Raw genomic sequence first — 12669 nt, forward strand, 5'->3', positions numbered from 1 at the left:
TAAAACTGTATCTTCCAGCAAGACAATAACCCCAAGCACACATCAAAAACCACAAATGGTTAATTGGCCACAAAATCAACATTTGGTATGGCCATCTCTGTCTCCAGACTTGAAAACCATTGAAACCCTGTGGTTTGAAATGAAGAGGGCAGCCCATAAATGCAGACAAAGGATATCAAGGATCTGGAATGATTCTGTATGGAGGAATGGTCTAAGATCCCTCCCGATGTCTTCTCCAACTTATAAAACATTTTAGAAAAAGGCTCAGTGCTGTTATCCTTGCAAGGTGAGGTATTGAAAGGTATTGAAAACAGGTATTAATTTTATACAGTAATCTGCTCCAGAGCTCTAAGGACCTCAGACTGAGGGTAAAGCATTTCAAGCATTTCAAGCATTTACAAGCATTTCGCTACACCTGCTATAACATCTGCTAAACACGTGTATGTGACAAATAACATTTGATTTGATTTGATTTGAATGTTCTCCTTCCAACTGGACAATGACCCTAAGCACACAGCCAAGACAACGCAGGAGTGGCTTCGGGACAAGTCTCTGAATATCCTTGAGTGGCCCAGCCAGAACCCGGACTTGAACCCGATCGAACATCTCTGGAGAGACCTGAAAATAGCTGTGCAGTGACACTCCCCAGCCAACCTGACAGTGCTTGAGAGGATCTGCAGAGAAGAATGGGAGAAACTCCCCAAATACAGGTGTGCCAAGCTTGTAGCGTCATACTCAAGAAGACTCAAGTCTGTAATCGCTGCCAGAGGTGCTTCAACAAAGTACTGAGTAAAGGGTCTGAATACTTACTGTATGTAAATGTGATATTTTTTGTATTTCTAAAAACCAGTTTTTGCTTTGTCATTATGGGGTATTGTGTGTAGATTGATGAGGGGAAAAAACGATTTAATCAATTTTAGAATAAGTCTGTAACGTAACAGAATGTGGAAAAAGTAGGGGTCTGAATACTTTCCGAATGCACCAGGTGAATCCAGGTGAAAGCTATGATCCCTTATCGTTTGTTAAACCCACTTCAATCAGTGTAGATGGAGGGGAGGACACAGGTTAAAGAAGGATTTTTAAGCCTCGAGACAATTGAGACATGGATTGTGTGTGTGTGCCATTCAGAGGGTGAATGGGCAAGACAAAAATTGTAAGTGCCTTTGAAAGGGGTATGGTAGTAGGTGCCAGGCGCACCGGTCTGAGTATGACAAGAACTGCAACGCTGCTGGGTTTTTCATGCTCAACAGTTTCCCGTGTGCGTCAAGAATGGTCCACCACCCAAAGGACATCCAGCCAACTTGACACAACTTTGCGAGGCATTGTTGTCAAAATGGGCCAGCATCCCTGTGGAACGCTTTCGACACCTTGTAGAGTCCATGCACCGAAGAATTGAGGCTGTTCTGAGAGGGGGGTGCAACTCAACATTAGGAAGGTGTTCCTAATGTTTTATATACGCTGTGTAAATGTCTCACTGTATTGGAAATGAACACTATCAAATTGACAATAATTTGACAGTACCATCATGATGTCAACATATTCTCCTCTCTGCTCACCATTGTGGGTGTTCAAGTGCATCTCCAAGGCCTGCTGTGCTGGTCCAGTTATATTGCAGTGTGGGTAGGGGCCAGGGCCTACGTTGGTCATGTGATGGGGACCAGTCTTCCTGTCTAACTGCTCTGTCATCATGTCTGAGACTGAGTCCCTCTGTCTCCTGCTGCAATAGTACATCAGATGAGCTTGCAGGTTCCTCTCACTGCGGTACCATATCCCACACGCCTTACAAGGGAAGATGTCCTCTGCAGAAAGACAGAGATGAGGCGAGTTCACTCCCTTAGTACAGTGCTTTGGGCATTGGAAAAGTGTTGTATAAATCCAAACACTTATGATGAATACACACACATAGACATTAGAATCACATCTCACTGTACTTAATTTAATATATTTTTTAATCTGGCTTTATTTATATCTGGTGGAAGGAGAGGGGGGTGGGATTAAAAGAAGCACCAGTGCTGTCTCTTGGGTGAGGAAACTGGTTAAGCGTAAGTTATCTTCAATTTTTTACCAGGGCTGGAATAGACTGTCAAACAGCGATGACCTGAACCCAATAGACCTTAATCAGAGTAAATGGGCTGTTGTTTGATGGGGGTGTTGTCTATGTAGGTGAAGAGTAAATACTTAATTTCAACATTAATTGAAGGTCAAGGAGAACCCCTAGGCTCTTATCCCTGCCAAACAGACTCATCTAAACTGAGATAGCTCATTAATGATACACCAACACACACATACACACATTCGCATGCACAAACAGAAAAATACACAAACCTACTGTACGCACACACACACACCTACGAATGCATGCACAACCACACACACACACCTACACACAAACCTATGCATGGAAGGACACGCACGCACATACACAGATTTCATAGTCTCCTAAGCTTTACGTTGTACTTACTGTTGACTATAGCGTTGGGAAGTATGGATGCCATGTTGGCCTGTTGGGGCAATAGTTGGATGGAGTCCAGCAATCTGGCCGGGTACATCCCCTCAGAGACAGCTGCCTGGCTGACCGCCTGGAGACGGGAGTAGAAGTCCACAGCAAACGCAGCTAGCTCCTCTCCTTCCATGATGGGTTTGGTTGTAGTGCACCAAAGTTGTCCACCTGAGAAAATAAACATGGTGGAATTCTGCACTTCAATTCTAAATATGTGCCTGCAATAATACACCGATGTTGTATATGAAGTATTGTATAGTATATGGTAATACAGTATATGCTCTCTGCTTCAGTTCGCACACTGAACAATTGCTTAGGGCTTAGGCTACATGATTAATAGGTCATTTTCAGATACACCAGCTTGAAAATGCACTAAATAAATGATCTCTGTGCAAGTCAAACATGAGTAAAACCCATGTAATCCACTTCACCGCATTCGTGAAAGTATTCAGACTCCTTCCCTATTTCCACATTTTGTTACGTTATAGCCTTATTCTAAAATTGATGAAATTATTTTTTTCCCTCATCAATCTACACACAATACCCCATAATGACAAGGTTTAAAAAAGTAATAATAATACCTTATTTACATAAGTATTCAGACCCTTTGCTAAGAGACTCGAAATTGAGCTCAGGTGCATCCTGTTTCCATTGATCATCCTTGAGATGTTTCTACAACTTGATTGGAGTCCACCTGTGGTAAATTCAATTGATTGGACATGATTTGGAAAGGCACACACCTGTCTATATAAGGTCCCACAGTTGACAGTGCATGTCAGAGCAAAAACCAGGCCATGAGGTCGAAGGAATTGTCCGTAGAGCTCCGAGACAGGATTGTGTCGAGGCACAGGTCTGGGGAAGGGTACCAAAAACATTCTGCAGCATTGAAGGTCTCCAAGAACACAGTGGCCTCCATCATTCTTAAATGGAAGAAGTTTGGAACCACCAAGACTCTTCCTAGAGCTGGCCGCCCGGCCAAACTGAGCAATCCGGGGAGAAGGGCCTTGGTCAGGGAGGTGACCAAGAACCCGATGGAGCGCCAGAGTTCCTCTGTGGAGATGGGAGAACCTTCCAGAAGGACAACCATCTCTGCAGTACTCCACCAATCAGGCCTTTATGGTAGAGTGTCCAGATGGAAACCACTCCTCAGTAAAAGGCACTATTTTGCCTGAATGCCTAGTGTCATGTCTGGAGGAAACCTGGCACCATCCCTATGATAAAACATGGTGATGGCAGCATCATGCTGTGGGTATGTTTTTCAGTGGCAGGGACTGTGAGACTAGTCTGGATCAAGGGAAAGATGAACGGAGCGAGTACAGAGAGCTCCTTGATGAAAACCTGCTCCAGAGCGCTCAGGTCCTCAGACTGGGGCAAAGGTTCACCTTCCAACAGGACAACAACCCTAAGCACACAGTCAAGACAACGCAGGAGTGGCTTCGGAACAAGTCTCTGAATATCCTTGAGTTGCTCAGCCAGAACCCGGACTTGAACCCGATCGAACATCTCTGGAGAGACCTGAAAATAGCTGTGCAGCGACGCTCCCCATCCAACCTGACAGAGCTTGAGAAGATCTGCAGAGAAGAATGGGAGAAACTCCCCAAATACAGGTGTGGCAAGCTTGTAGCGTCATTCCCAAGAAGACTCGAGGCTGTAATCGCTGCCAAAGGTGCTTCAACAAACTACTGAGTAAAGGGTCTGAATACTTATGTAAATGTTTTATATTTTTAATACATTTGCAAACATTTCCAAAAACCTGTTTTTGCTTTGTCATTATGGGGTATTGTGTGTAGATTGATAAGGGGAAAAACAATTTAATCAATTTCAGAATAAGGCTGTAACCTAACAAAATGTGGAAAAAGTCAAGGGGTCTGAATACTTTCCGAATGCACTGTACATCCTAGAACTAACAATTTTCATATGAACGTCCTGGATAATCTATTTCTAGAAGCCTCGGCATGGAACATTCTACAGGAGTCCGGAGAACAAACTAATTATGCAGGAGAACAAGAAAGGTGGGCTTTGGAGCCATGATAACATTTATCTCTCTCCCAATGACAGCCTCTCCGTCTTCCCATTGAAGGAATTAAAGTTTTTAATATGACTATTTACAAAAGTCTGGCTGCCGAGATAATGAGCTAACCATGATACGCTGGAGCTAAACACTAGAGGAAAGAGACAGAGTACTGACAGACCAGCTGGATTCTAGTACCTTTCCATTTGGAGATGTGCAAACACACAAAACAATAATACGTATGTGAATGGAGCTAGTATGATTGATTTCAGCTGAACCCAGAGCCGTATGTTGGGAATTTAAGGCTCTGACAATTGCTATTTCAACATTTATTTTATATATATATTTTTTTATTTAACCTTTATTTAACTAGGCAAATCAGTTAAGAACAAATTCTTATTTACAATGACGGCCTACCAAAAGGCAAATGGCCTCCTGCGGGGAAGGGGCTGGGATTAAAAATAAAAATATAGGACAAAATACAAGATCACGACAAGAGATACACCACAACACTACATAAAGAGAGACCTAAGACAACAACATAGCATGGCAGCAACACATGACAACACAGCATGGTAGCAACACCACATGACAACAACATGGTAGCAACACAACATGGCAGCAGCACAACATGGTAGCAGCACAAAACATGGTACAAACATTATTGGGCACAGACAACAGCACAAAGGCAAGAAGGTAGAGACAACAATACATCATTCGAAGCAGCCACAACTGTCAGTAAGAGTGTCCATGATTGAGTCTTTGAATGAAGAGATGGAGATAAAACTGTCCAGTTTGAGTGATTTTTTGCAGCTCGTTCCAGTCGCTAGCTTGCAGTGAACTGAAAAGAGGAGCGACCCAGGGATGTGTGCGCTTTGGGGACCTTTGACAGAATGTGACTGGCAGAACGGGTGTTGTATGTGGAGGATGAGGGCTGCAGTAGGTATCTCAGATAGGGGGGAGTGAGGCCTAAGAGGGTTTTATAAATAAGCTTCAACCAGTGGGTCTTGTGATGGGTAAACAGAGATGACCAGTTTACAGTGATGTGTCCATCCGTGTACACGTTAACCAATTACAGGTAAAGTGATGAATTCACATAGCCTTCAAATTATACTGTAATTGCAGGTGATTTCATAGCAAGTTAGTACATTTTAAAAGATACTGTTTATAGTAATAAGTATGAATTCAAAGAACATGGTGCCAATCTCTTGTAAAAGCCAAGTAGCAACAGCAGCAACAAAGGTTTGTAAAGGATCAAATTGGCCTGTGGAGGAGCGAATCATAATGATGTTTTTGTGTATGCAGCAGAAGTCTTTAATAGTCTGCTACAAAATATGCAGTCAAGTGTGTCTGTGGTACTATGCCATCTTTCCACACACACACACACACACACACACACACAGCAGAAAGGCTATTAAAAGTTCACAGTACATTTTATTGGTAGAGCACCCTGAATCACTGGTGTATTCAGTAGTGATGGGACACCAAGGCTTTCTGAAGGCTTTGGCACTTTCACCAAATTGTGCCAAAAAACTGTTAATTACTCTGAGCTTCATTATCTGTTTACAATGCACATTAGTGGCATCTTCTGGTCAGCAATAAATAGCAGCGTCTGAGTATCAGAGACGTTTTTTTTCTCCACTGTTTTCATCAAAACTTCGTGGCGCAGCGGTAAGTCGTTGGCTTAAGTAGACTATAATCAGTTGCAATACCAGGTTCGCATCATACACCATTCTTCACTTTTTTGCCTTCAAATGTAATATTTAAAAAAAAAAACAGAACCTATAGCATTAATTAGGAGACTTAAGACAGAAGCTAACCTAAATAAAACAAATTATTTGAATAACAGTGCAGAAAATGTGGTTTCACATAAAACAACTTATAGTATGTCTTCAACTGGATTTGACTTCATATCCTCACGTCCCTGAATGTTCAATAGTTCCCTACTCTACCTGCTAAGTCAGGTGACATTTTTTGTACAAAATCCTAACTATATTTGTAAGTACGGTGTCCAGTAGAGGTCGGTGTTTGAAAGCAGCTTGGAATCGAAGAAAGCACCGGAACCACGGCGAAATCAGTGAAATCAGCATTTTGAAAAAGCACGTGATCAAACAATTATTTGGACGTCATTGATGACATACTTCTGATATAGAGTGATACATGCATCGGCACACTGCTTCAAAGTTAGCTGCTTAGCCATTTTGACGCATGCCTCGGAGCTCTGGCACCAAACGTAACATCACTAGTATTCAGATGCTACAGTTAAAAACTGTTTTATTTTATTTTTTTATCATAGAACAAAATATAGGTAACAATGCTTCGTGGGTGACAGTGTCGATGTATTCAGAGGGTCCCTGGTTCGGGGCAAGTAGAGGGACGGGTTGAGAATATTAGCGGCCAATGGTATTTAACTTATTACTAGCGGCTGCTAATGTTCTCAACTCCGTCCCTCGAATCAAGGACCCTCTGAATACATCGATACTGTCACCCACGAAGCATCGCTACCTATCAATCCACAAAAGCCGCAGCCCTTGCAGAGCAAGGGAAACAACTATTTCAAGGTCTTAGAGCTGGTGATGTCACCGATTGAACACTACTAGCCTGTACCAATAACAAGCTAGCAATTTCACATCAGTTACACTCACCCCCTTTGACCTCCTCCAGCAGTAGGGCAGAGCCCAACTAAGTGATCCGGGCCACAGCACCAATGTCAGTTGTGTTGCTTCCCGCTCTTCTTTCCCCATCCTGGGCACGACCCCGGGATCCTCTGAACACATCGCCAACTGTCACCCACACGGAGCAAGGGAAACTACTACTTAAAATGAGTGACGTCACCGATTGAACCCTACTAGTGTTCACCGCTAACTGGCTAGCCGTTTCACATCGGCTTTACAATGGCCTAAACCAAGCATATGCATTTTTACCGATGCCTGTTTAGTCATAAAAGCAAGAGATCATAAATATTATCATTATATCATGAATCACAATGATTATGCAAAATTAATAGGAAAACATTCAAACCTCTTTCACAAATTTGGTTGGAAATATTAGGATCAAAGTATCCTAGTAGTTAGGCTATTGTTTGTCAAATGTAAAATAAATCTAGGCCTTCATATAGGCTATATTAAAGCTGTAGGCTAGTACAGTGGCTTGCGAAAGTATTGGCATTTTTCCTATTTTGTTGCCTTAAAACCTGGAATTGAAATTGATTTTTGGGGGGTTTGTACCATTTGCTTTACACAACATGCCTACCACTTTGAAGATGCAATATATTTGTTATTGTGAAACAAACAAGAAATAAGAAGAAAAAAAGAAAACTTGAGCATGCAGAACTATTCCCAAAGTCAATACTTTGTACAGCCACCTTTTGCAGCAATTACAGCTGCAAGTCTCTTGGAGTATGTCTCTATAAGCTTGGCACATCTAGTCACTGGGGTTTTTGCCCATTCTTGAAGGCAACAATGCTCCAGCTCCTTCAAGTTGGATGGGTTCCGCTGGTGTACAGCAATCTTTAAGTCATACCACAGATTCTCAATTGGATTGAGGTCTGGGCTTTGACTAGGCCATTCCAAGACATTTAAATGTTTCCCCTTAAACCACTCGAGTGTTGCTTTAGCAGTATGCTTAGGGTCATTGTCCTGCTGGAAGGTGAACCTCCGTCTCAGTCTCAAATCTCTGGAAGACTGAAACAAATCAAATCAAATCAAATGTTATTGGTCACATGCGCCGAATACAACAGGTGCAGACATTACAGTGAAATGCTTACTTACAGCCCTTAACCAACAGTGCATTTATTTTAAACAAAAGAAGTAAAAATAAAACAACAACATAAAAAAAAAGTGTTGAGAAAAAAAAAAGAAAAAAAAAAGAGCAGAAGTAAAAATAAAGTGACAAACAGGTTTCCCTCAAGAATTTCCCTGTATTTAGAGCCATCCATCATTCCTTCAATTCTGACCAGTTTCCCAGTCCCTGCCGATGAAAAACATCCCCACATCATGATGCTGCCACCACCATGCTTCACTGTGGGGATGGTGTTCTCGGGGTGATGAGAGGTGTTGGGTTTGCGCCAGACATAGCGTTTTCCTTGATGGCCAAAAAGCTACATTTTAGTCTCATCTGACCAGAGTACCTTCTTCCATTCTCCGCTGTGGAGCTTTGCAGCTCCTTCAGGGTTATCTTTGGTATCTTTGTTGCCTCTCTGATTAATGCCCTCCTTGCCTGGTCCGTGAGTTTTGGTGGGTGGCCCTCTCTTGGAAGGTTTGTTGTGGTGCCATATTCTTTCCATTTTTTAATAATGGATTTAATGGTGCTCTGTGGGATGTTCAAAGTTTCTGATTTTTTTTTATAACCCAACCCTGATCTGTACTTCTCCACAACTTTGTCCCTGACCTGTTTTGAGAGCTCCTTGGTCTTGGTGGTGCCGCTTGCTTGTTGGTGCCACTTGCTTAGTGGTGTTGCAGACTCTGGGGCCTTTCAAAACAGGTGTATATATACTGAGATCATGTGACAGATCATGTGACACTTAGATTGCACACAGGTGGACTTTATTTAACTAATTATGTGACTTCTGAAGGTAATTGGTTGCACCAGATCTTATTTAGGGGCTTCATAGCAAAGGGGGTGAATACATATGCACGCACCACATATATTTAATTTTTTGAATTTCACTTCACCAATTTGGACTATTTTGTGTATGTCCATTACATGAAATCCAAATAAAAATCAATTTAAATTACAGGTTGTAATGCAACAAAATAGGAAAAACGCCAAGGGGGATGAATACTTTTGCAAGGCACTGTATATCAAATCTTTAGCCACATTCTTCAACCTAGGAAGTGAACTAAGAGCAATCAGCTTGAAAGAAATGTACTTCTTGCACTGCAGAGCAGAAAAAGGAAATTAATAAATAAAACGGTGCATGTGCATGTCTGTGTGTGTGTGTGTGTGTGTGTGTGTGTGTGTGTGTGTGTGTGTGTGTGTGTGTGTGTGTGTGTGTGTGTGTGTGTGTGTGTGTGTGTGTGTGTGTGTGTGGATGGGGGGGATGTGTGTGTGTTTGTGTATTTGTGATTTGTTGATATATTCTGACTTGGCTTTGAAGCCTTTCACCCAGATGGAAGATGACAAAGGAAGAGGAGATAGAAAGTTAACAATGGAGAGAGACATGCCTGAGGAAATAAACTACACAGCATTTTTCAGTGTAACATTACTAGTGTTGATTCAGGTGTTAAATTCACTCTGTAAGTGTTAAATTAACACTCATTGGTGTAAAAGAACTCATGGGTTCAGACCCATGGGCGGTGCACAATTGGTCCAGCGTCGTCCGAGGTTGGGGAGGGTTTGGCCGGCAGGGATGTAGGTTCGTTTCCCACGGGAGGCCAGTATGAAAAAAACTAAAAACATGTATGCATTCACTAATTGTAAGTCGCTCTGGATAAGAGCGTCTGCTAAATGACTAAAATATAAATGTAAATGTAATTGTTGGTGCTAATAACCAGTGTTAACCCAAAACTACGCCCATCATTATCATATTTCCCAGCATGCTCTATTGCAAATATATTTTTTGAATTGTTTGTTTCAATATCTATGTTTTTGGAAGTACATTGATTGATTCATTAATCTTATGCTACTCAAATACAAATAACATATATTTTTCTAAACTTATCCAATCTGTTACTTGGACTTTTGGACCCATTACTGAAATATTTTTTTCCAGTTTAGATGGTTTAGGTAGTCTCATAACTTAGTCTTCCCAACCCGGCAGTCATCCTGAATGTAGGTTGAATAAACATTCCAAATGTTGGATATCCCAGCTCAGGCTGGATTCCAATGACTGAATTCCGCCATTCCTTCTTTTCCCCTTGAAGCAGTTGATCAAGAGGTGACACCTCTTCTCCACAAGGTGGCGGTCTCTCCATGGATCACTGTTACCGCACTGCACTTTGTCATCAACAAATGTTCAGCAATGAGACGAGAATTACGAGTAACTCAACATTTTATTAGTATCTGATTTGTCTCTAATTCACAATTTTCTTGCTCATACACCATAATCAATTGTATCATCAGTCAGTGAATCCATATTACACAGAGATTCACATGGCATTAGCTATACGATAGCATACAGAGGGTAATAGCCTAACATACCATACCTTTGAAAATTCAGCTTTAACATCAGTCACTTTTTACATAGCATTGGCCTATTAAAACCAGCGTTAAATGGGCACTACAATGTTAATAGGATGTTATGATTAGCTCCCCAGGAGGCCTAAGCCTCTTACACTTAGTGTACAAAACAATAACAACATCCTAATATTACTAATAACTTCCTAATATTCAGAACAGCCTCAATTTGTCGGGTCATGGACTCTACAAGATGTCGAAAGCGTTCCACAGAGATGCTGGCCCATGTTGACTCCAATGCTTCCCACAGTTGTGTCAAGTTGGCTGGATGTCCTTTGGGTGGTGGACCATTCTTGATACACACGGGAAACTGTTGGGTGTGAAAAACCCAGCAGCGTTTCAGTTCTTGACACACTCTAACCGGTGCGCCTTGAACCTACAACTATACCCCGTTCAAAGGCACTTAAATCGTTTGTCTTGGCCATTCACCCTCTAATTGGCACACCCACACAATCCATGTCTCAATTGTCTCAAGGCTTTAAAATTATTCTTTAACCTGTCTCCTCTCCTTTATCTACACTGATTGAAGTGGATTTATCAAATGACATCAATAAGGGATCATAGCTTTCATCTGTATTCACCTGGTCAGTCTATGTCATGGAAAGAGCAAGTGTTCATAATGTTTTGTATAATCAGTGTATGTCTAAGGATTTATTCAATTGGAACTCAGAACACTAAAACAATTCTTTGGAGTGCAGTTTCCCTTGGCTTGAACCATAAATGAAAAGCTTGCACTGAGAAAAAAACAACAACAACAACCACCATTAGTGAAAATGGGACCGCCTGGTTCACAGGCCCGCCCCTGCCCCTGGTGCCATTCTGTCATCCTGGCACCACGGCCGGCCAGCTCATTAGGCAGGATAGGGCGGCCGACCTATGACGGCAGATTGACGAGTGCGGCATTTTCTGAGCTAAACTGACCAAGATGCACCTCCAACAACAACAATCCATTATCATAGCGCTATAAAATACTCGCTTCAATACAAAGGATGGTGGGCAAAGGGTGAGGGAGCCCGAGAGGATCCCTGTGAGTAGTAGGCCAGTACAGTGACCCAAACAGTTTGTACTTTAGTGAGGTTGGCTTCTTGGCGTTTATTGCTATGGTCATTAATTGTACAGCACAGCAGGAAAGGAAATCCAAGAAGATTGATCAATTCTGCCCAAAAACAATGACAATTTCTCTCAACTAGTGGGCTTTTTAGGTGAGCGCTGATGCTGCCCTGTGATAAGCAGTGGCCACTTTGTCAAAGGCAGAGGCGAAAATATTTTGCTTGTTCATTCCCAGCACGCCTCTCCAGGGTGCTGGTTGAGAGACGCATCGCTGCGGCGCTCCACCAATGTTCCGTCAAAAATATTATCTAACATAAATCATGTAGCAGATATAGGATATTGCAGAAAGAGTATGTGGCCTTTTCTGTAGCCTACAGGCTGGAGATCAAATGTATGACAATGTAATGAGATAATATAATATCATACAGGTTTCTCCGATCAAATAACCTAACCTAAATGGCACCCAATCAAAAAAAAAAGAAGTGCTGTCATGTTAACAAACAACATATCCTAAAAACAGGACAAGTCAAAGTAAAATGGACAGTATGGAATGGACAATCACAACTGTTGTCCAGGAGTTTCACCCCATTGTCATGATCAGTGGTTTCAAGTTTGTATCCTTCAATTTTTGACAAGGGAAACTGCACTCCGAAGCATTGTTTTAGCATTGTTCTGAGTTCCATAGCGAAAAAGAAAATATGTCTGCATTTCCCGCTGTTGCAAATATGCTCACGATAACTCCTGATGAAGTTGGGTAGCTGATATTCAGATATTAAATAGCTAAATTGATTAGTCATATGAATCAGGACTAATAAAGCCAATGCAACAGCCTGTTTTACAAATGGTGGGCCTACCACATAGATGGGCAGTCATAAAATTCCATTGCAGGCCGACATGGTAGGCTACACCCCAGTAAGCACGAGCCGATGTC

General features: G+C 41.9%; 1 protein-coding gene across 1 annotated transcript in view; it reads right to left on the minus strand.

Annotated features, from left to right (window-relative positions):
* The window catches only part of LOC121553965 (zinc finger protein ZFPM2-like), a 120053-nt gene that overhangs the window by 22294 nt on the left and 85090 nt on the right, over positions 1 to 12669 (minus strand). The window contains exons 6-7 of the mRNA XM_041867370.1: positions 2462 to 2668; positions 1557 to 1799 (exon numbers count right to left, since the gene is read on the minus strand). Coding sequence (XP_041723304.1) covers positions 1557 to 1799; positions 2462 to 2668 — 450 coding nt within the window. The remainder of the gene's footprint in view (positions 1 to 1556; positions 1800 to 2461; positions 2669 to 12669) is intronic.

Source organism: Coregonus clupeaformis, chromosome 38 (genome assembly GCF_020615455.1).
Source record: "Coregonus clupeaformis isolate EN_2021a chromosome 38, ASM2061545v1, whole genome shotgun sequence".
NCBI lineage: Eukaryota > Metazoa > Chordata > Actinopteri > Salmoniformes > Salmonidae > Coregonus > Coregonus clupeaformis.